General features: G+C 49.0%; 1 protein-coding gene across 1 annotated transcript; it reads right to left on the bottom strand.

Moving 5' to 3' along the window:
- Nucleotides 1-1765: 1765 nt before the first annotated feature.
- WDR90 (WD repeat domain 90) lies at nt 1766-21776 on the bottom strand. The gene is made up of 43 exons (XM_075285419.1): nt 21699-21776; nt 20630-20721; nt 20207-20383; nt 19977-20115; nt 19718-19888; nt 19279-19402; nt 18827-18897; nt 17449-17558; nt 17183-17368; nt 17045-17101; nt 16884-16952; nt 14912-15022; nt 14675-14820; nt 14534-14591; nt 11338-11456; nt 11097-11258; nt 10880-11010; nt 10689-10805; nt 10377-10612; nt 10170-10309; nt 9962-10092; nt 9500-9630; nt 8877-9038; nt 8662-8790; nt 8443-8576; nt 7873-7963; nt 7529-7673; nt 7267-7449; nt 7047-7123; nt 6657-6759; nt 6164-6285; nt 5931-6090; nt 5231-5421; nt 4507-4675; nt 4317-4428; nt 4054-4225; nt 3853-3975; nt 3435-3600; nt 3223-3353; nt 2997-3137; nt 2399-2518; nt 2228-2312; nt 1766-1983 (listed from the first exon to the last, which is right to left on the bottom strand). The coding sequence occupies exons 1-43, from the start codon at nt 21706-21708 to the stop codon at nt 1826-1828; spliced, it is 5562 nt and encodes a 1853-aa protein (XP_075141520.1). The 5' UTR covers nt 21709-21776; the 3' UTR covers nt 1766-1825.
- Between the last annotated feature and the right edge of the window lie 206 nt (nt 21777-21982).

The following is a 21982-nucleotide window of genomic DNA, read 5'->3' as shown; positions in this document are numbered from 1 at the left end:
GGAGAATACTGACAGTCACCACGCTGCCACCTGCTGGAGAAGGGAATAATGACAGGCACCACGCTGCCACCTGCTGGAGGAGGGAATACTGACAGGCACCACGCTGCCACCTGCTGGAGGAGGGAATACTGACAGGCACCACGCTGCCACCTGCTGGAGAAGGGGATAATGACAGGCACCACGCTGCCACCTGCTGGAGGAGGGAATACTGACAGGCACCACGCTGCCACCTGCTGGAGATGGGAATAATGACAGGCACCACGCTGCCACCTGCTGGAGAAGGGAATAATGACAGGCACCACGCTGCCACCTGCTGGAGAAGGGAATAATGACAGGCACCACGCTGCCACCTGCTGGAGTAGGAGAATACTGACAGTCACCACGCTGCCACCTGCTGGAGAAGGGGAATACTGACAGGCACCACGCTGCCACCTGCTGGAGAATGGAACACTGACAGGCACCACGCTGCCACCTGCTGGAGGAGGGAATACTGACAGGCACCACGCTGCCACCTGCTGGAGTAGGAGAATACTGACAGTCACCACGCTGCCACCTGCTGGAGAAGGGAATAATGACAGGCACCACGCTGCCACCTGCTGGAGGAGGGAATACTGACAGGCACCACGCTGCCACCTGCTGGAGGAGGGAATACTGACAGGCACCACGCTGCCACCTGCTGGAGAAGGGAATACTGACAGTCACCACGCTGCCACCTGCTGGAGAAGGGAATACTGACAGTCACCACGCTGCCACCTGCTGGAGGAGGGAATACTGACAGGCACCACGCTGCCACCTGCTGGAGTAGGAGAATACTGACAGTCACCACGCTGCCACCTGCTGGAGAAGGGGAATAATGACAGGCACCACACTACCACCTGCTGGAGAAGGGGAATAATGACAGTCACCACGCTGCCACCTGCTGGAGAAGGGAATACTGACAGTCACCACGCTGCCACCTGCTGGAGAAGGGAATACTGACAGTCACCACGCTGCCACCTGCTGGAGGAGGGAATACTGACAGGCACCACGCTGCCACCTGCTGGAGTAGGAGAATACTGACAGTCACCACGCTGCCACCTGCTGGAGAAGGGGAATAATGACAGTCACCACGCTGCCACCTGCTGGAGAAGGGGAATAATGACAGGCACCACGCTGCCACCTGCTGGAGAAGGGAATAATGACAGGCACCACACTGCCACCTGCTGAAGAAGAGGAATACTGACAGGCACCACGCTGCCACCTGCTGGAGTAGGAGAATACTGACAGTCACCACGCTGCCACCTGCTGGAGAAGGGAATAATGACAGGCACCACACTGCCACCTGCTGAAGAAGAGGAATACTGACAGGCACCACACTGCCACCTGCTGGAGGAGGGAATACTGACAGGCACCACGCTGCCACCTGCTGAAGAAGAGGAATACTGACAGGCACCACGCTGCCACCTGCTGGAGGAGGGAATACTGACAGGCACCATGCTGCCACCTGCTGGAGAAGGGAATACTGACAGGCACCACACTGCCACCTGCTGGAGGAGGGGGTGCAATGACTGTACTATTGGTTGTTACCTAGTTATTTCCCAGACTGGCAGGCCCCCCTACTTACATCGCTCTCAGAGCCTTCAGTATATATCTATACAGATATACGGTGGACATATTGGTTGTGACCCAGCTTACCTACAAATGGGACAGACAACATTAAAAAAAAGCAAAAAATAAAATAAACCTTCAGAAACTTTTTTAATTCAGATTTTGTGTAAAAGCAGAGACAGGTAACACATCTATGTACAAACTATATACACTAGTCGCGTCCGGAGCTGCGGCGAGGTCAGGAGTTGTGGACGTCCCAGACCAGCACCTGATTGTAGGAGGAGGAGAAGAGAAGGTTCCCAGATGGAGAAACCCGGCACAAGTGGACGGCGTCATCGTGAGCCGCGAAATCCTGCTGAGTACCGGCCGATGAGTCAATGACACGCAAGAGGCGGCCTGCAGAGGACAGGAAAGGGTTAACAGGGCTAAAAGCTCCAGTATTCACAGCTGTGGGTTTGTTACAATGGTATCCAGTCAGAACCGTCCTCTGTCACCACATCAGCAGCCACATCCCACTCCTGCCCTGATAGTTTGTTACAATGTATCAGCACAGTTTGGCATCCGGTCCATTCACACGTCAAAAGTCACTAGTGATAATTGTGCCCTGTCATTGGCACTGCCACAAGATGGCAGCACTTACCGCTGCTGCCCACGACCAAGAGCGACGAGGCGGGTGACATGGAAAGAGAGGTGGCAAAATGAGAGAGCGGGATCCTCAGCAGAACCTGCAGGAGAAGGCGAAGTGGGGGTGAGTATATATTATATACTGGCAGATACAGGAGGGAGCTCACAGATTGCCTGCTGACATTACCTGCTTCTGTGCCAGGCTGTAAAACAGCGCCTCCTTCTCCATCCCATACCCCGTATACACCACCGTGCCCGGCTGCCAGGGGCAGAACGCTGCCAGGGTGGGAACTGCTGAATCTGCATCCTGTACAGAGAAACCAAGAGACATATTCTAGTTACAGCCAGAGCTGCACTTACAATTCATCTGGTTTGCAAATACCCAAGTTCAACTGAAATCTCACAATGCATTCTGGGAGATACCTGCACACTACACCTACCACAATGCACTGCAGCAGAGCATGCCCTGTACAGACACTACAGCAGGAGGCTGCCGCAGCATCACAGCTAACAGGAAACCAGTAGTACTGTATATGCAGCTCTGGAGGTGACCAGAGCATAAGATATGATGCAGTAGTGAAGGTTACTAGAGCATGAGATAGGATGCTGCTTTGGAGGTGACTGGAGTAAAAGATATGTTGAAGTTGTGGAGGTGATTGGAGTATGAGATATGATGCAGCTGTGGAGGTGACTGGAGCATAAGATATAATGAAGTTGTGGAGGTGACTAGAGTATAAGACATGACATATTACTGTATCTAGAGGATTCCGATCACCGTCACGCACATTCTCGCTGTCAGGAGCCGGGAAGCTCAGCCAATCCAGGAGCTCGCACTTATCGTTCGCCCAATCAGAGGCCCAGATACTGACACGTCGATCTAAACTGGCAGCCAACCAGAGTTCTCCTTGAAGGCCGAGTTCTTCAGACTTTAGAAAGAAGGTAGAAAAAGGGTTAATTAATACCTGAGCTCCAGCAGAGGGGGAATCTGCAGACCCTCCAAATATGTGTTACCTTCTGGGGGGAGAACTGGATGGTGCTGAGGGGCGACCCCTTGTGGTCACTCAGTATTCGGATGGTCATCCCTGTCCGTGGGCTGCTGACCGCCATCAGACCGTCCTTCCCACCAGACAGCAGGACGTCACCTGTGTAATAATAACACGACGCGGTCACCACACACTCCCCTCATCTGCACTGAACCCTGTGAGCTCTACTACATCACTGACCGCTGAGAGAGAAGGCGACGGCCGTCACGGCACAGGGGTGGGGGTGGATCTTCATCTCCATCTCTGTCTTTGACACGCTGAAGAAGCGGATGGTTCCGTCACTGTAGCCAGCGGCGATTCTCTGACCGGACGACACATGTCGATTCCAGTCCAGGCACAGGCAGCTCTGCAGGAGACAGCAGTGTCAGGAGGGGGCAGCAAAGCCTCTGGGGTTAGAGGCAGAGAGCGGAGGATGATGTAGCAGCAGAGAGCGGAGGATGATGTAGCAGCAGAGAGCGGAGGATGATGTAGCAGCAGAGAGCGGAGGATGATGTAGCAGCAGAGAGCGGAGGATGATGTAGCAGCAGAGAGCGGAGGATGATGTAGCAGCAGAGAGCGGAAGATGATGTAGCAGCAGACACAGGGGAGGGGACGTTACCTGGTTCAGGACCTGAAACTGCAGAAGGAGCTCACAGCTGTGCAGGGACCAGACGCGCACGCTGCCATCCTCCCCGCACGTGGCGCAGTGCGTCTCCCCCGGACCCACCACTAAACCAGTCACCTGCAGAGACACAAGAGGCAGAGCCGTCACACTCCGCCCTCTATCTACGACTTCCCCTGTAATCCTCTCGGTCCGCACCTTGTTCCGGTGCCCACTAATGAGGCGGATGCTGGTGTTCTCCACCCAGTTGATGTACCACAAGGTGCCCGCCGTGGTGCCCACAATCCCCATCTCGAGGGCGTCATCAAAGGTGGCGCTGACAATGGCGCCATCTAGTGTCATCTCTTGTTCCATGAGCACAGAGGAAGAGCTAGAGAGAGGCAGAGTCATGTAGTGAACATATATAGCGGCGCTGTATCCATTCCCTGCCCCCCAGGAGCTGGTCATCCTGCCCCTCTTACCTGGCCTCGGAGCCCTTCTCCCTCAGCTCCTCCACGGCAGCCACTGACCACAGCCGGATCCTGCGGGTGTTGCTGCCGGTGAGCAGCCGGTTCCCTCTGCACAGCAGGGTACCTAGTGGGCAGAGCACAGGAGTGAGTTCTCTTTAATATGGGCACCACATGGCAGCAGGCACATAGAGCAGGGACTCACCGATCTCCCCCTGGTCCGCTTCCCAGGTCATGAAGCAGCGGTGCGTCAGAGCGTCCCATACACACACCTGCCCTGTGCTACAGCCAGTATACAGCAGGGAGGTGGTGTTATAGGTCAGCGAGGTCAGCTCTGCTATGCCAACCTCATCAGGAACAGCTGCTCTGAAGACCTAGAGGGGAACATAATGGAAGACATTGAAGGGGCAGATCGGGCAGGGGGAAGCGGCATCACAAAGCGCCAAAACTCCTGAAAACCTGAAGCTGAGATCTGATGAAATCATCACAGGCCCGAAGCCTGAGGCTGCACTGCTGATCTGACAACATAAGGTACCTTTCTGATTGTAGTCAGATGCAGTGATGTCAGAGAGACCTTGTTTAGATTCAACACCAACAGCATCATGAATGATATTAAGCTCATGTCCATATGACAACACTTCCTGTCTGTGCCCCAACCCTTGAAGTCTGGTTATAGGGACACGGTGTATGTACTGTGTCATCCATAGGGTATAGTTGTGCATATTGATAAGGATGAGGCCTGGATTTACAGAGTCCCTATAACAAGGATGAACATGAGCACAGGAAGTGTTGTCATGGGGACCTTGCTGAAGGATCACATCTGGTAGTTTTCCTCCCGTTTACATGTGTTAGACCCTGCCCACTTGTTCCCAGTGACATGTCCCCCCTCGCTTTGCGAATACCCTTCTGCAGCGCACCTTTCCACTTACCTTCAGCTGACTCGTCGCCCCAGTCTCTTCCACTCGCCAGAAGTTTACAGTCCGGCTGCCGACACAAGCAAAGCTGTGAGCATGTGATGGGTTAAAGATGGCAGCATGTGCGGGATGGGGCAGCTTACTGCTCGCCATCTTCTCGTAGGTCTTGGTGCTCCACAGTACAAGGGTCCCATCTCTATGGTCACCTGGAGGTAGAATCAGGGCTTAAAGGGGTTCTCCAGGACATTGATAGGTCATCAGCATGTGATCGGTGGGGGTCCGATAACCAAGACCCCTCTACAGATCAGGTGGTTGAAGAGGCCAGCATGTTCACTTGAATGGGGCTGAGCTCTTGAATTAGGACGTCCTCAAAACAGGGTAGAAGTCACATTAAACAGGTGATCTATAGGGTCACATCATAAAGGAGAGGTCATCAATATGGAAACCCCTTTAATGCAGTATAAGGGCATACACACAAGTGGGGGCTTCAAGGGGAGGGGAAGATTCTCTTGTATGAGGGTCTGGACGAGCAGGAGACGGTTTCCAACTTGTCAGACTACAACCCCAAACAGCATGGTGCTGCCAGGGCATGCTGGGATTTGTAGTTTGGCAGCCGCTGGTGAGCCGGACATTCGGAAGCGTTACTGTAAGAGAATGTCCTGGTGACGAGCGCTGCACTTGGGGTGGTGAAAGTCTCCCCGTTACTCAAACCTACCGACAGTGAGCAGCAGCCGGTCGTCCCTGGAGAAGGTCATAGCCTGGACCTCACTGCGGTGACCCTGCAGGACCTTTATGCAGGACCCCTCCTGTGTGTCCCAAATCCTGATCTGACAAAGAGAGGAGCCGTCCCCAGAACCAGAGGAGGATGCCAGGACCTGCAGAGAGAACATGAGACCTCAGATACATGTGAATACAGCCCAGGAGAGAGAAGAAGGAGCAGCCACTTACCCGGGCATCATGGGTGAGCGCCAGGGTGGAGACCTCCTCAGGGTGTCCGAGCCAGTGCCGCTGTGACCCCGAGTGCAGGTCCTCCACCACAATGATACAGCCACAGGTGTAAGCGAAGAAACCTGAAGGAGACGGCGACATCAGAGGAGAAGCCAACATATATCATGGCCGACAGTCTACGAGTCTGGCAACTTTATAATGTAATCAGACAGGCATGTACAGACATAATCCTTCTCACAGCTGAGGGGTTGTGACAATTGCATCCAGTCTACACAATCCTCTAAAAGCTAAAAACATCAGCAGCACAAAGCTCTCCCTGATAGTTTGTTACAATGTATCAGTGCAGGTAATGGTATCATTCAGGAGACACACAGGATGCAACTGTAACAAACCGTCAGCTGTGACAAAGTATTAGGTCACTGACAACAAGCAGAGGTCTTGGGATTGGCGATGAGTCTTTACCATACATAAGACTGTCCTTGGCACTACGTACCTGTATCCGGATTCCACGCCATGTTCCCTCGGCCGTTCCCATTGTACCCAATCACTGCCTTGAGGGCCAACTTCTCCTGCCCGTCTGGGGGACGGCACGAGACCTACAAAACACCAGCAGCATGTCACCTTCACTGTAAAGTACAGGGGCGCAAAGTCAGGAAGGTGACCCTCCAAAAGCCCAATATTAGTATATGTGGGTGTTCTCACAATGATTCCCCACCGGGGGGCGCTGTAAGGCAGAGCTGCTGTATGTTAGGCAATATACGTAACCGGCCCCAAACATCTCACAAGAAAGGTTCTATAAAGGGAGGGGATCGCACATCAGCCAATAGGAGCCCCACATTTAGCACCATCTAGAGGAGGGCTGGTGTTACTACAACCTACATACCGTTGCCGGGCAGGAACTCTTGAAACGCGGGGTGAAGTGTGTGTAGACGTCAGGACGTGGGGGGTCCGGCCGCAGATCTGCAGAATGTACAATCACTTTATACAATTCACTATAGATTAGCGGCTTCCCAGCTGTTCTACAACTACAACTCCCAGCATGCCCTGACAGCCACAGTGGACAAGGCTTGCATAGACTATAGCCTTCAGTTCTGGTCTCTCACCGTCATCCTGCTTGGCACTGATGCCCCCTCTGCCCCAGGGCAGCTCGGTCCTCCTGGGCTGGTTTTCTATGATGATCAGAGATGATCGCCCATCGCTCTCGTCCGCATCGGCCACGTCCACCTCTTCTACCTGCGACGCCTCGTGCAGCACTTGCCCCAGTTCTTCATCTCCATCATCTGACTCTGGGCAGAAGATCAATGAGTTAAAACCATCGCCACCATCGTCCAGGACCGGTCACAGCGGACGGCAGCCTGTCTTCACCTGTCTGTCCTGCTCGCTGCACCGGGCTGATATCCAGGCGTGGAGGGGAGGAGATGCAGGGGTGAGGGGCTGATCCCCGCGGGCGCCCACTGGAGATGAACGTGGAGTCTCTTCGCTGATCTACACCATCTGAGACGTGACAAGAGTCGAAGGGGTCGGTCTGGATACTTTCTTTACAGTGTTGGGTTACAATCTATCCTGACCATGTTCAGCTGACACAGATGTACAGTTTGTTACAGTGTGTCAGGACAGTAATAACACCGCACCTTTGTGTCAGTTGGATGTATTGTTCTATGTTATCAGGTGACTGCCATTCACTTTGCATTATACTGGACAGTCCCTATTACAGGCCACTTACCTACGCTGGAATGGAGAGGGAGGGGCAGGCGCCCCATGATGGTAGACCGGTGGACAAAGGGCAAACGCCCAGCAGAGCTGCAGATAGCAAAATAATAATAGCATTAAATAGGTATCATACTGGGAGCTGTACCTGGAGATAGCAGTCTTCGTCTTCAGACCCTCATACAGCAGAATGGGACCCTCGCCTTGAAGCCCTGGGCTCCTGTGTATAGGCCATGACTTAGGTCATCAATATGTGATCAGCACAGGCCTCTCCCCTGTGTCAATGACATCCCATTCCTTGGTCACGTGTGAACTGCAATACCAAGCACAGCCACTATACAATGTATGGCGCTGTGCTTGATATTCAGTGAAGAGACTGCTGGGCTCACCCAAACACTGCAGCCTCCACAACTGGCTGATCTGTGAGGGTGCAGGGTGTCAGACCCCACTGATCACTTATTGATGACCTACTTTAAAGATGAACAAATCGATATATAAGTCCCGAAAACCGCTTCCAAGTAGCTCATAAAAGGGTGAGAATAAAAGCAAGAGATTATGGTAAAAACATCAACCTGGTGTCCGCCTTGCCAGTATCAGGAGCCGCTTCAAAATCCCAAATAAAAATGGCGTCTCCGGCGGTGATCACATGTTGCTGATCCGGGGAGAATTCCGCTTGCTTAATTGGTTCGGAGTGGCCAATAAATACCTAGTGAAGAGCAGGGAATAGTCATGTGACTACATAATAATCAGAGAGGTAAGAGGGCGCTCATAGAGTCCTGCAGCAAAGTTACCTGTGGGCGCAAACTTCCTGCCAGGCCATGATCCCACACCTTTACCATCCTATCCCCGGCGGTCACCAGGTAGCGGTTATCCTCACTCACTGCCAAGGCACAGCAGGATTGTTTGTGCACATGGGTGACCTAGGGGTAAATAGACAAGTCACCTCTAGAGGGCAGTAGAGAGGATGGTAGCGCCCCCCTTCTAGAATAATGGAGAATGCACTCACCTCTTTAGTCAGATGACCAGTCGTGGGGTCCAACCACAAGATCTTGTTTCCAGAGGTGGACACCAGGAGGTGGTAAGGACGACAAGAACTGAAGGCGAGGCCCAGAGCACAGTCCAGTTTGGTGCTGTCCAAATCCAGTATACTGACGTCAACCCGCAGGAGCTGGAAGACACCAGAAGGCTGAAAGCCCCACTTTGCAGAAACGCAGCTTTTTTCGTTGCGTTTTTTTGAGCCAAAGTCAGGAGTGGATTGAGCAGATGGTTGAAGTATAAGAACTTCTATATATTTCCCCATTCGTTTTGTAGCCACTCCTAGGTCTGGCTCAAGAAAATGCAGCAAAATCTGCAACAAAAGAAGTCGTGTTTCCGCAACGTGGGGCCTCAGCCTAAGTTCACACAGAGTTTTTTTTTTCGCAGGCGGATTTTGATGCGGAATCTGCCTCAAAATCCGCCAGCAATTAAGGCCCCCATTCACCCCTATAAAATAATGGCTGATGGGATGATCTATGAACTGTGAATACATGTAAATGTATCATGTAGCTAAAGGAAGGGGGATCCCCAAAAGGTGCCCTCCTAATATCAGAACAGACTCATATTAAACCAGGGTCCCGGCTCCTGAGCTACCTCATCTAATGAGCGTCCATCCATGATCGTCACTGTGTATTCTGTAGGTCCGACAAAGGCCAAGAGACGGCCATCTCTGCTGAGAGTCAGTGCCTGCGGTCCCTGCTCCGAGCTCTTATACACCACATTACCTGAGAACAGAACCGTATATATATCTTATGTAACTGCGACAATCTAACATTCAATAATTCTCCAAAATTTTCAACATCTCTGCTTGCTTTAGGTGAATGTAAACCATCATAGTTTATATTTACAGAGTGAGAACCATTCTGACCTCGGCTCAGGCAAATACATACCAGATTAGTTACAATCTATCAGTGTATGCAAGAGCCTGCGTTTAGCTCACAGAGCGGCCTGCACTGACACACTGTAACAAATCCATCTGATCCCACGTGTGATCTCTGGGACTTCTGAATTGGGTTTCGATCAGGAAAAGAGACTGATGTTTCCGCACACACTCACCGAGCACCCGCACAACATGCTGCTCTCTGTGGCCAATACTGTAGAGTGCCAGTGCCCCCGCCGAGCAGGCGCTATACATAAGTCCTCCATCAGGAGAGAATAGAAGGCCAGTAATGGCTCCTCTGTGCTGCCTGTCAAGAGAAAGACCAGTCAGAACAATCCTCTTCCTCACATACATCCCAGTACACAGCCCCTGCCTTGTACTCACTTGTGTTCTGCTTGTAGGCTTGTGGTTGCCACATCAAAATAGCGCACAACCCCGCTGCTGAAGCCACAGGCCAACGCTTGCCGAACGGGGTGGAAGACCACGGTGCATGGAGTCTCCTCATTGGCAGTGAAGTCATACAGCTATAAGCAAGGAGAGACATCAGCACGACCACTAGACACTGAGCCATCGCTAACAGTGTGCCCATACCTGCTGCAGGGTAACCAGGTCCCAAATCCGGATGGTGTTGTCGCTGGACACAGTGGCGAGCTGAGGGTCAGATGGGTGAGTGGAGAAGGAAAGGAGGGAGTCTGTGTGAGAGCGCATCAGGGTCTGATAACCCCGGGAGGGAACATCCAGGACCCCGAGTTCTCCACTACTTGTACAGGATAGGACGCGAAGATCCTCCGGACTGATGGACACACAGCTCACCGGACCCTCGTGTTCTGCAGGGAAGCCATGTATGAGCAGTCTTATCACCCATTGTTCACTCTCCTACCTGACCCAGATGCCGCAACTCACCTGCCTCCAGGAAGACACCAGAAAAATCCAAGGGCCACAGCCGCAGGTAGCCGTCCTCCGATCCCGTGGCACAGTAGGTGGAGGAAACACAAAGGCTGTTTATGGCAATGCCAGGACCTGATGATATAATATGATCAGTATCGTGATAGTTCACACAATATGGCCGATCCAATACTACATAGCGGTCTTACCAGAATTGAAGGTCGTCTTCTCCCGACGCTCACCATGTTGTACTGGGGTTGGCTGTAGGCGCCGCACATTGCGCAGTACCATGTTTTTGTAGTCTATCTCCAGGATGTGCCCACTGCGGCTGCAGACATACCTGGTGGACATAGAGGAGAAGTCATTGACGAGTCCTGGTGTAATGGGAGCCCTTCAGCCATGATTAGTTTTGCGACCTCTACTTACAGTGTTCGCTCTTCAAGTTCTCGCTCAGGACTGTGCCCGGCTTCAAAGGCCAAATCAGTGAACTCCAAGTTGTGGTACTCCCCCAAATTAACCGGGCAGGAACGAAGTGCCCCGCTACGTACTCTCCATAAACGTACATTGTCCCTGCCACATGACACCATCCTGCCAGATAGGACACAAGTCAGTGAGGACAGGGTAGGAAAGCTATCATCATCATAATGGCCTCGAATACACTAAATACCTGGTGTCGTCAAAGAAGGCGATCTTCATAGTCTGGATTTCCACATCTGTATGAGCCTTCGCCAAAACAACAACCTCACCACCGTGGCTAGCCTGAGACGTGTTCCACACAACCACCATCTGTGTGGAGAAGCCAAAACCAACATATAATGCGGTGCAGTCACTGTCTACATACATTACATTACTTATCCTGTACTGATCCTGAGTTACATCCTGTATTATACTCCAGAGCTGCACTCACTATTCTGCTGGTACAGTCACTGTGTACATACATTACATTACTTATCCTGTATTATACTCCAGAGCTGCACTCACTATTCTGCTGGTACAGTCACTGTGTACATACATTACATTACTTATCCTGTATTATACTCCAGAGCTGTGCTCACTATTCTGCTGGTACAGTCACTGTGTACATACATTACATTACTTATCCTGTATTATACTCCAGAGCTGCACTCACTATTCTGCTGGTACAGTCACTGTGTACATACATTACATTACTTATCCTGTATTATACTCCAGAGCTGTGCTCACTATTCTGCTGGTACAGTCACTGTGTACATACATTACATTACTTATCCTGTATTATACTCCAGAGCTGCACTCACTATTCTGCTGGTGCAGTCACTGTACATACATTACATTACTTATCCTGTATTATACTCCAGAGCTGCACTCACTATTCTGCTGGTGCAGTCACTGTGTACATACATTACATTACTTATCCTGTATTATACTCCAGAGCTGCACTCACTATTCTGCTGGTGCAGTCACTGTGTACATACATTACATTACTTATCCTGTATTATACTCCAGAGCTGCACTCACTATTCTGCTGGTGCAGTCACTGTGTACATACATTACATTACTTATCCTGTATTATACTCCAGAGCTGCACTCACTATTCTGCTGGTGCAGTCACTGTGTACATACATTACATTACTTATCCTGTATTATACTCCAGAGCTGCGCTCACTATTCTGCTGGTGCAGTCACTGTGTACATACATTACATTACTTATCCTGTATTATACTCCAGAGCTGCACTCACTATTCTGCTGGTGCAGTCACTGTGTACATACATTACATTACTTATCCTGTATTATACTCCAGAGCTGCACTCACTATTCTGCTGGTACAGTCACTGTGTACATACATTACATTACTTATCCTGTATTATACTCCAGAGCTGCACTCACTATTCTGCTGGTACAGTCACTGTGTACATACATTACATTACTTATCCTGTGTTATACTCCAGAGCTGCGCTCACTATTCTGCTGGTACAGTCACTGTGTACATACATTACATTACTTATCCTGTATTATACTCCAGAGCTGCGCTCACTATTCTGCTGGTGCAGTCACTGTGTACATACATTACATTACTTATCCTGTATTATACTCCAGAGCTGCACTCACTATTCTGCTGGTGCAGTCACTGTGTACATACATTACATTACTTATCCTGTATTATACTCCAGAGCTGCACTCACTATTCTGCTGGTGCAGTCACTGTGTACATACATTACATTACTTATCCTGTATTATACTCCAGAGCTGCACTCACTATTCTGCTGGTGCAGTCACTGTGTACATACATTACATTACTTATCCTGTATTATACTCCAGAGCTGCGCTCACTATTCTGCTGTTGCAGTCACTGTGTACAAACATTACTTATCCTGTACTGATCCTGAGTTACATCCTGTATTATACTCCAGAGCTGCACTCACTATTCTGCTGGTGCAGTCACTGTGTACATACATTACATTACTTATCCTGTATTATACTCCAGAGCTGCACTCACTATTCTGCTGGTGCAGTCACTGTGTACATACATTACATTACTTATCCTGTATTATACTCCAGAGCTGCACTCACTATTCTGCTGGTGCAGTCACTGTGTACATACATTACATTACTTATCCTGTATTATACTCCAGAGCTGTGCTCACTATTCTGCTGGTACAGTCACTGTGTACATACATTACATTACTTATCCTGTATTATACTCCAGAGCTGCGCTCACCATTCTGCTGGTACAGTCACTGTGTACATACATTACATTACTTATCCTGTATTATACTCCAGAGCTGCGCTCACTATTCTGCTGGTGCAGTCACTGTGTACATACATTACATTACTTATCCTGTATTATACTCCAGAGCTGCGCTCACTATTCTGCTGGTGCAGTCACTGTGTACATACATTACATTACTGATCCTGTATTATACTCCAGAGCTGCACTCACTATTCTGCTGGTACAGTCACTGTGTACATACATTACATTACTTATCCTGTATTATACTCCAGAGCTGTGCTCACTATTCTGCTGGTACAGTCACTGTGTACATACATTACATTACTTATCCTGTATTATACTCCAGAGCTGCACTCACTATTCTGCTGGTGCAGTCACTGTGTACATACATTACATTACTTATCCTGTATTATACTCCAGAGCTGCGCTCACTATTCTGCTGTTGCAGTCACTGTGTACAAACATTACTTATCCTGTACTGATCCTGAGTTACATCCTGTATTATACTCCAGAGCTGCACTCACTATTCTGCTGGTGCAGTCACTGTGTACATACATTACATTACTTATCCTGTATTATACTCCAGAGCTGCACTCACTATTCTGCTGGTGCAGTCACTGTGTACATACATTACATTACTTATCCTGTATTATACTCCAGAGCTGCACTCACTATTCTGCTGGTGCAGTCACTGTGTACATACATTACATTACTTATCCTGTATTATACTCCAGAGCTGTGCTCACTATTCTGCTGGTACAGTCACTGTGTACATACATTACATTACTTATCCTGTATTATACTCCAGAGCTGCGCTCACTATTCTGCTGGTACAGTCACTGTGTACATACATTACATTACTTATCCTGTATTATACTCCAGAGCTGCGCTCACCATTCTGCTGGTACAGTCACTGTGTACATACATTACATTACTTATCCTGTATTATACTCCAGAGCTGCGCTCACTATTCTGCTGGTGCAGTCACTGTGTACATACATTACATTACTTATCCTGTATTATACTCCAGAGCTGCGCTCACTATTCTGCTGGTACACTCACTGTGTACATACATTACATTACTTATTCTGTATTATACTCCAGAGCTGCGCTCACTATTCTGCTGGTGTACATTCATGTGATCTTACTCACATTTTTCCCATGTCCGTCCTTCCCGACTCCACATAGAACAGAACCGCTGTGTGAGAAGCTGAAAGAGACATTTATGTACCCGGTTACTGGAGTGATGGGTGGAGTTCCCTTTTATATTGGTGTACTATCTGCAGCACTGACCTCAGGCAGGACATGGAGTGGGCATGCGTTCTGAACATGGCCAGGCAGTTTCCTTTCTCAAAGTCCCAGAGCCGCACCATGCTCAGGCTGCCCGTCTGTCCAGAGGCCAGGAGGGAGCAGCTGCCATTAAATGCCAGGACAGACACCTGAAATAATCGGAAAGTTATGTTAGCAGAGCAGAGGGGTGGGGTGCATGGCAGACACAGCCATTAACCAGCATCACCCTACAGACATTACCTTATCAGTGTGACCCAGGAAGAAGCGCTGCTCCCCGCTCTGCACGTCCAGTGCCACAATCACTGCATGGCACGGATAGACCACCGAGCAACCGGCACGAGTCCAGAGAGCCTGCAAGACAGAGGATGATGGGAGGGGTAGTAATAATACCAGAATATGACTAATAGGATACTACAGGGGTAATGAAAGCAGTACTAGGAATATCTGGGTATATTGTGCAGGACACCACAGAGCAATATAGGAGTAGCAGTACTACCCCAGTATGATGGACAGGACACTACAGAGGAATATAGGAGTAGTAGTAGTAGTAGAAGAACCCCTGTATGATGGACAGGACACTACAGAGGATGACAGGAGTAGTAGTAGAACCCGTGTATGATGGATAGGACGCTACACAGGATGACAGGAGTAGTAGTAGTACCCCAGTATGATGGCTAGGACACTACACAGGATGACAGGAGTAGTAGTAGAACCCGTGTATGATGGATAGGACACTACACAGGATGACAGGAGTAGTAGTAGAACCCCTGTATGATGGACAGGACACTACAGAGGATGACAGGAGTAGTAGTAGAACCCGTGTATGATGGATAGGACACTACACAGGATGACAGGAGTAGTAGTAGAACCCGTGTATGATGGATAGGACACTACACAGGATGACAGGAGTAGTAGTAGAACCCCTGTATGATGGACAGGACTCTACAGAGGATGACAGGAGTAGTAGTAGAACCACTGTATGATGGATATCACACTACACAGGATGACAGGTGTCGTAGTAGAACCCCTGTATGATGGACAGGACTCTACAGAGGATGACAGGAGTAGTAGTAGAACCACTGTATGATGGATATCACACTACACAGGATGACAGGAGTAGTAGTAGAACCCGTGTATGATGGATAGGACACTACACAGGATGACAGGTGTCGTAGTAGAACCCGTGTATGATGGACAGGACACTACACAGGATGACAGGAGTAGTAGTAGAACCCCTGTATGATGGACAGGACACTACACAGGATGACAGGAGTAGTAGTAGAACCCCTGTGTGATGGACAGGACACTACACAGGATGACAGGAGTAGTAGTAGAACCCCTGTGTGATGGACAGGACACTACACAGGATGACAGGAGTAGTAGTAGAACCCCTGTGTGATGGACAGGACACTACACAGGATGACAGGAGTAGTAGTAGAACCCGTGTATGATGGATAGGACACTACAAAGGAATAGAGGAGTAGTAGTACAACCACTGTATGATGGACAGGACACTACACAGGATGACAGGAGTAGTAGTAGAACCCCTGTGTGATGGACAGGACACTACACAGGATGACAGGAGTAGTAGTAGAACCCCTGTATGATGGACAGGACACTACACAGGATGACAGGAGTAGTAGTAGAACCCCTGTGTGATGGACAGGACACTACACAGGATGACAGGAGTAGTAGTAGAACCCGTGTATGATGGATAGGACACTACAAAGGAATAGAGGAGTAGTAGTACAACCACTGTATGATGGATAGGACACTACACAGGATGACAGGAGTAGTAGTAGAACCCCTGTGTGATGGATAGGACACTACACAGGATGACAGGAGTAGTAGTAGAACCCCTGTGTGATGGACAGGACACTACACAGGATGACAGGAGTAGTAGTAGTACCCCAGTATGATGGACAGGACACTACACAGGATGACAGGAGTAGTAGTAGAACCCCTGTGTGATGGACAGGACACTACACAGGATGACAGGAGTAGTAGTAGAACCCCTGTGTGATGGATAGGACACTACACAGGATGACAGGAGTAGTAGTAGTACCCCAGTATGATGGACAGGACACTACACAGGATGACAGGAGTAGTAGTAGAACCCCTGTGTGATGGACAGGACACTACACAGGATGACAGGAGTAGTAGTAGAACCCCTGTGTGATGGACAGGACACTCCTTCTGAGATATCACTTACACATCGCTCAGTGCAGCCTCCAAATCCGATGATTTTTTTCAGTTTCAGGATCGGATCAGGAAGCAGTTTCTGGAAGGTAAAATAGGAGTAAACATGTAGGCTACCACGCTACTGCCCCCTACCTATAGCTGTGGGGATTTACACATTTCTCCTGAGCTCACCTTGCCCTCTGGTTCTGCAGATAACGTCATCGGTCTGTGGGTTTTGGCGCAGATAACCTGTGATACAAGAGCTGAAGTATAAATGGCTACGATAAGGAGACGCCCCCTTTATGGTGTTATCAGAGACCCCTGATTCACCTTCTCAGAGTCAGCTTTATGTCTGTGGATGGAAACTTTCTTTCCCCCATGTGCGTATACATGGATCCCACCATCGTCCTCCTCTCCTGTGCTGCTTTCCACTTCACCAGTCTCTGTAGGTCTCCCATGTACAGATAGATGGCGCTCAGGTATGGAATTGGCTTGTAGGAGAGTGCGGCGAGGAAGCTGAAGGACAGAGAAGAAATAAGTAACTGTACAAACAAGTGACAGCAGGCGGGTGAGGAGACATAGAAGAAACATCTCACCGCTTTGGGTGTTGTGATCTGCTGGATGAGAGACACTCTGTCCTGCACTGGTTTACTGATGGTGACAGAGCGGGGGCGCTCCCGTACAGGACTGTAAGACGGAGGGGCACCTGCAAACCACATAGCAAAAGAAACGGGTAAAGCCCATGTACACTCCACAGCCAATTCTGCTGGTCTATGCAGATAATGAAAACGCAGGGAATGCTGGGAGATTCCAGCTCTGAAGTCTGCAGAATAGTAAGTGCAACTTACAGGATAAGTAATGTAATGTATGTACACAGTGACTGCACAAGCAGAATAGTGAGCGCAGCTCTGGAGTATAATACAGGATAAGTAATGTAATGTATGTACACAGTGACTGCACCAGCAGAATAGTGAGCGCAGCTCTGGAGTATAATACAGGATAAGTAATGTAATGTATGTACACAGTGACTGTACCAGCAGAATAGTGAGCGCAGCTCTGGAGTATAATACAGGATAAGTAATGTAATGTATGTACACAGTGACTGTACCAGCAGAATAGTGAGCGCAGCTCTGGAGTATAATACAGGATAAGTAATGTAATGTATGTACACAGTGACTGTACCAGCAGAATAGTGAGCGCAGCTCTGGAGTATAATACAGGATGTAACTCAGAATCAGTACAGGATAAGTAATGTAATGTATGTACACAGTGACTGTACCAGCAGAATAGTGAGCACAGCTCTGGAGTATAATACAGGATAAGTAATGTAATGTATGTACACAGTGACTGTACCAGCAGAATAGTGAGCGCAGCTCTGGAGTATAATACAGGATAAGTAATGTAATGTATGTACACAGTGACTGTACCAGCAGAATAGTGAGCGCAGCTCTGGAGTATAATACAGGATAAGTAATGTAATGTATGTACACAGTGACTGTACCAGCAGAATAGTGAGCGCAGCTCTGGAGTATAATACAGGATGTAACTCAGAATCAGTACAGGATAAGTAATGTAATGTATGTACACAGTGACTGTACCAGCAGAATAGTGAGCACAGCTCTGGAGTATAATACAGGATAAGTAATGTAATGTATGTACACAGTGACTGTACCAGCAGAATAGTGAGCGCAGCTCTGGAGTATAATACAGGATAAGTAATGTAATGTATGTACACAGTGACTGCACCAGCAGAATAGTGAGCGCAGCCCTTGAGTATATAATACAGGATGTAACCCAGGATAAGAACAGTGAAAATTGTATGAGATATGTCCATGCTGTATGAGTGGGTCTTAAAATGGACAGATATTCTCTGCCTGTCTATATAAATGCATGATCTGCTTGCTTATGGTCTCCTTTAGATACTCTCAGTAATAAGGCCATAACTACAGCAGAGTCATCACAGATGTATCTCACCAGGGGCTGTGGATGACGTCTTTCCCTTCTGGATGGAATCATAGGGCAGTTTGGACGCATCTGAAGGAAACCTAAAAGAAAGGTCATTTACCCAAATGCAAAAGAATTTTCCTTCAAAGATAGAAGATGAACAACATGAAGAGCAGAGAAATAAGAAAATACTAATAGATATTGCAGATGCTCAGTGACATCCCAGCTGGTAGACCCCCCTGATGTCTCTAATTTATAGGTGACCTTCACTATAACAGAGGTATTCGGTACTTTTTGTGCCTACTGTTGCTGTCTTGTGGTTGCTGCCATTATGACTGGACAGGCTGCACCAACATCACCTTCTCTAGTGCCCTCCAGATCAGTATAAGCAGGGACATCAAGGATAACACAAAAAATAGTTTTGGAGGGGCAGGGGCTCCTAGTCAGAGGTTTTCAATAGACCCTTATTAGGAGTTTCTTACCTTATGAAGTCATACAGGTCATGCCACTTTTCGCCTTTTGGAACTGGAAAGGCCATCTCCCTGGGTATGGGCACAACACCATCTTGTAAAGCCTTGGATTGCCGCGCCTCAGTATAAGACAGCTCTGAAATATGAGGCAGACCGCACATACTTTAATGAAAAGGGGAGGGGAGTTATCTCTGTCCTAAGCATGTGGGAGGTAGGGGTACTTTATCTAGAACAGTCATCTATAGACTAGACCAGACAGTCAGTATAAACAGGGGAGAATTAATGACCACCCTTACTTTACCCTGATGCCCATGCATTTCAAGGGGTACCATGTAACCAAGGGTTAACAGTTGGTGGAGTCAATTAGTAAAATGTGTGTGTGAAGTGGAAGTCCCCTTTAAGTTTCACTAGCTGATTGCTCACAAGGGACATATACACAACCATTGCCTACCAGGGTTAAACATCAGGTCACTGGTCACCAGATTCTTCACCAGTAGATTGGAGCAGAGCTTGACGCTCCTCAGGTGGCTGTATCTCCGACTGAGGTATAAAGACAGGATATAGTGGAGATCCAAACCTAGACACGTCCATCGGGAACCTGAAGGGGCTGGACCCACCAGATCTGGGAAGAGAGAAGAGGGCAAGTGAATGAATGATGTCCAGCTATCCGTTATGTAACTAATGGAGGTCATACACAGGCTGGTCCACACCATGGCGGGCGTTCTGTGCCGTGCTGTCATACACTGAACCCTTCACTGCTCCGCACACAAACGGGAATTGCAGCCATGTGGCCGTGGACTTAAATTCTTTAAAGAGGTTGGAGAAGGAGATTCTGATGGTCTGTCCGTCCTGAGAGAGATGAACATAGGAAGTCATGGCAGGTACCGGAGATGGATCTGAGAAGACGCCACCCAGCTTTGCTACCCTGACTCCATCTTACCTCAGCGCTTACGTCTACATGGACCACAAAATGCTTCCCAGGCAGCGGCCTGAACAGCACATAGAGGTGACGTCCGGTCAGCCCCAGACTCTGACAACTGGACTTGGGGATCTGGATGTAGTTCCCAGCTGGGATGGAGCCTCGGATCTTGTAGACGGTGCACTTCAAGTTTCTGTCCTGCAGGAGGCGAGATGACAGGATAAAGCACAGCGGGGTCTTACGGAATATGCCAGCGCTGTATAAATATATTGTATTACTATGTATTATTATTTAGAGCAATGACGGTAAATGCCAGAAAGCAGAGATGCTGCAAATGTGCGTATCAATGGGAGGTGGCATGAAGGAGATAGCGGTATATCCATGAGCATACGCTGCCACCACTGCGCCATTCTACAGAAACACAAAATATAACATGGCGGTTACCATGAGAGCGGTGACATCGCCTTCCTTGCTCGATCGCTTCCATTCATCCAGATGCACGTGCTTAAAAATGTTCACATATGGATGCTGCCACACTGCGCCGAAGAGGAAGGAGAACATAAAACTAACTGCCCCCATAATACAAGATATCAGCCATCAGAAGACGACCATATTACAGGTCACCCCGCATATCACCATCCCCCCTATACATTACATGTCACCCCTCATATCACCATCCCCCCTATACATTACATGTCACCCCTCATATCACCATCCCCCCTATACATTACATGTCACCCCTCATATCACCATCCCCCCTATACATTACGTCACCCCTCATATCACCATCCCCCCTATACATTACATGTCACCCCTCATATCACCATCCCCCCTATACATTACATGTCACCCCTCATATCACCATCCCCCCTATACATTACATGTCACCCCTCATATCACCATCCCCCCTATACATTACATGTCACCCCTCATATCACCATCCCCCCTATACATTACACGTCACCCCTCATATCACCATCCCCCCTATACATTACATATCATCATCCCCCCTATACATTACATATCACCATCCCCCCTATACATTACACGTCACCCCTCATATCACCATCCCCCCTATACATTACATATCACCATCCCCCCTATACATTACATGTCACCCCTCATATCACCATCCCCCCTATACATTACATGTCACCCCTCATATCACCATCCCCCCTATACATTACATGTCACCCCTCATATCACCATCCCCCCTATACATTACGTCACCCCTCATATCACCATCCCCCCTATACATTACGTCACCCCTCATATCACCATCCCCCCTATACATTACATATCACCATCCCCCCTATACATTACATATCACCCCTCATATCACCATCCCCCCTATACATTACGTCACCCCTCATATCACCATCCCCCTATACATTACATATCATCATCCCCCCTATACATTACATATCACCATCCCCCCTATACATTACACGTCACCCCTCATATCACCCCTAATATCACCCCCCCTCCCTATACATTACACGTCAGCCCGCACCCTTAGCCATGGCTCCAAGTCAGCAGCTCAATCCTCCCGCCGTCACCAACTGTCTGTGTACCGGTGACGTCATCTCCAGCCCTAACGACCATTCTAAGCATCGCTCCGCCCCTGGAGACCGGTCGTACATTGATGACGTTGCATTGCTTGTAACGTGTTGCCAGGCAACCGCTGCCGCCTTCATAACAACTACGGGAGGGGCGGTGTCTGCAAATCTGTATAGTAAGAGCGGAGAGGTCGTGTACATGGTACCCTGCCCGGGGAATAACCCTACAATGTACGGA

Source organism: Leptodactylus fuscus, chromosome 8 (assembly GCF_031893055.1).
Source record: "Leptodactylus fuscus isolate aLepFus1 chromosome 8, aLepFus1.hap2, whole genome shotgun sequence".
Taxonomy (NCBI): domain Eukaryota; kingdom Metazoa; phylum Chordata; class Amphibia; order Anura; family Leptodactylidae; genus Leptodactylus; species Leptodactylus fuscus.
This window is presented reverse-complemented; position numbering and strand designations above follow the sequence as displayed.

Coding starts and splice junctions, on each gene's coding strand:
- WDR90 (XM_075285419.1), bottom strand. Junction 16,953..17,044: donor CTGCAGAACCAGAGGGCAAG/GTGAGCTCAGGA, acceptor TTTACCTTCCAG/AAACTGCTTCCTGATCCGAT. Junction 7,450..7,528: donor GCAGCGAGCAGGACAGACAG/GTGAAGACAGGC, acceptor TCTTCTGCCCAG/AGTCAGATGATGGAGATGAA.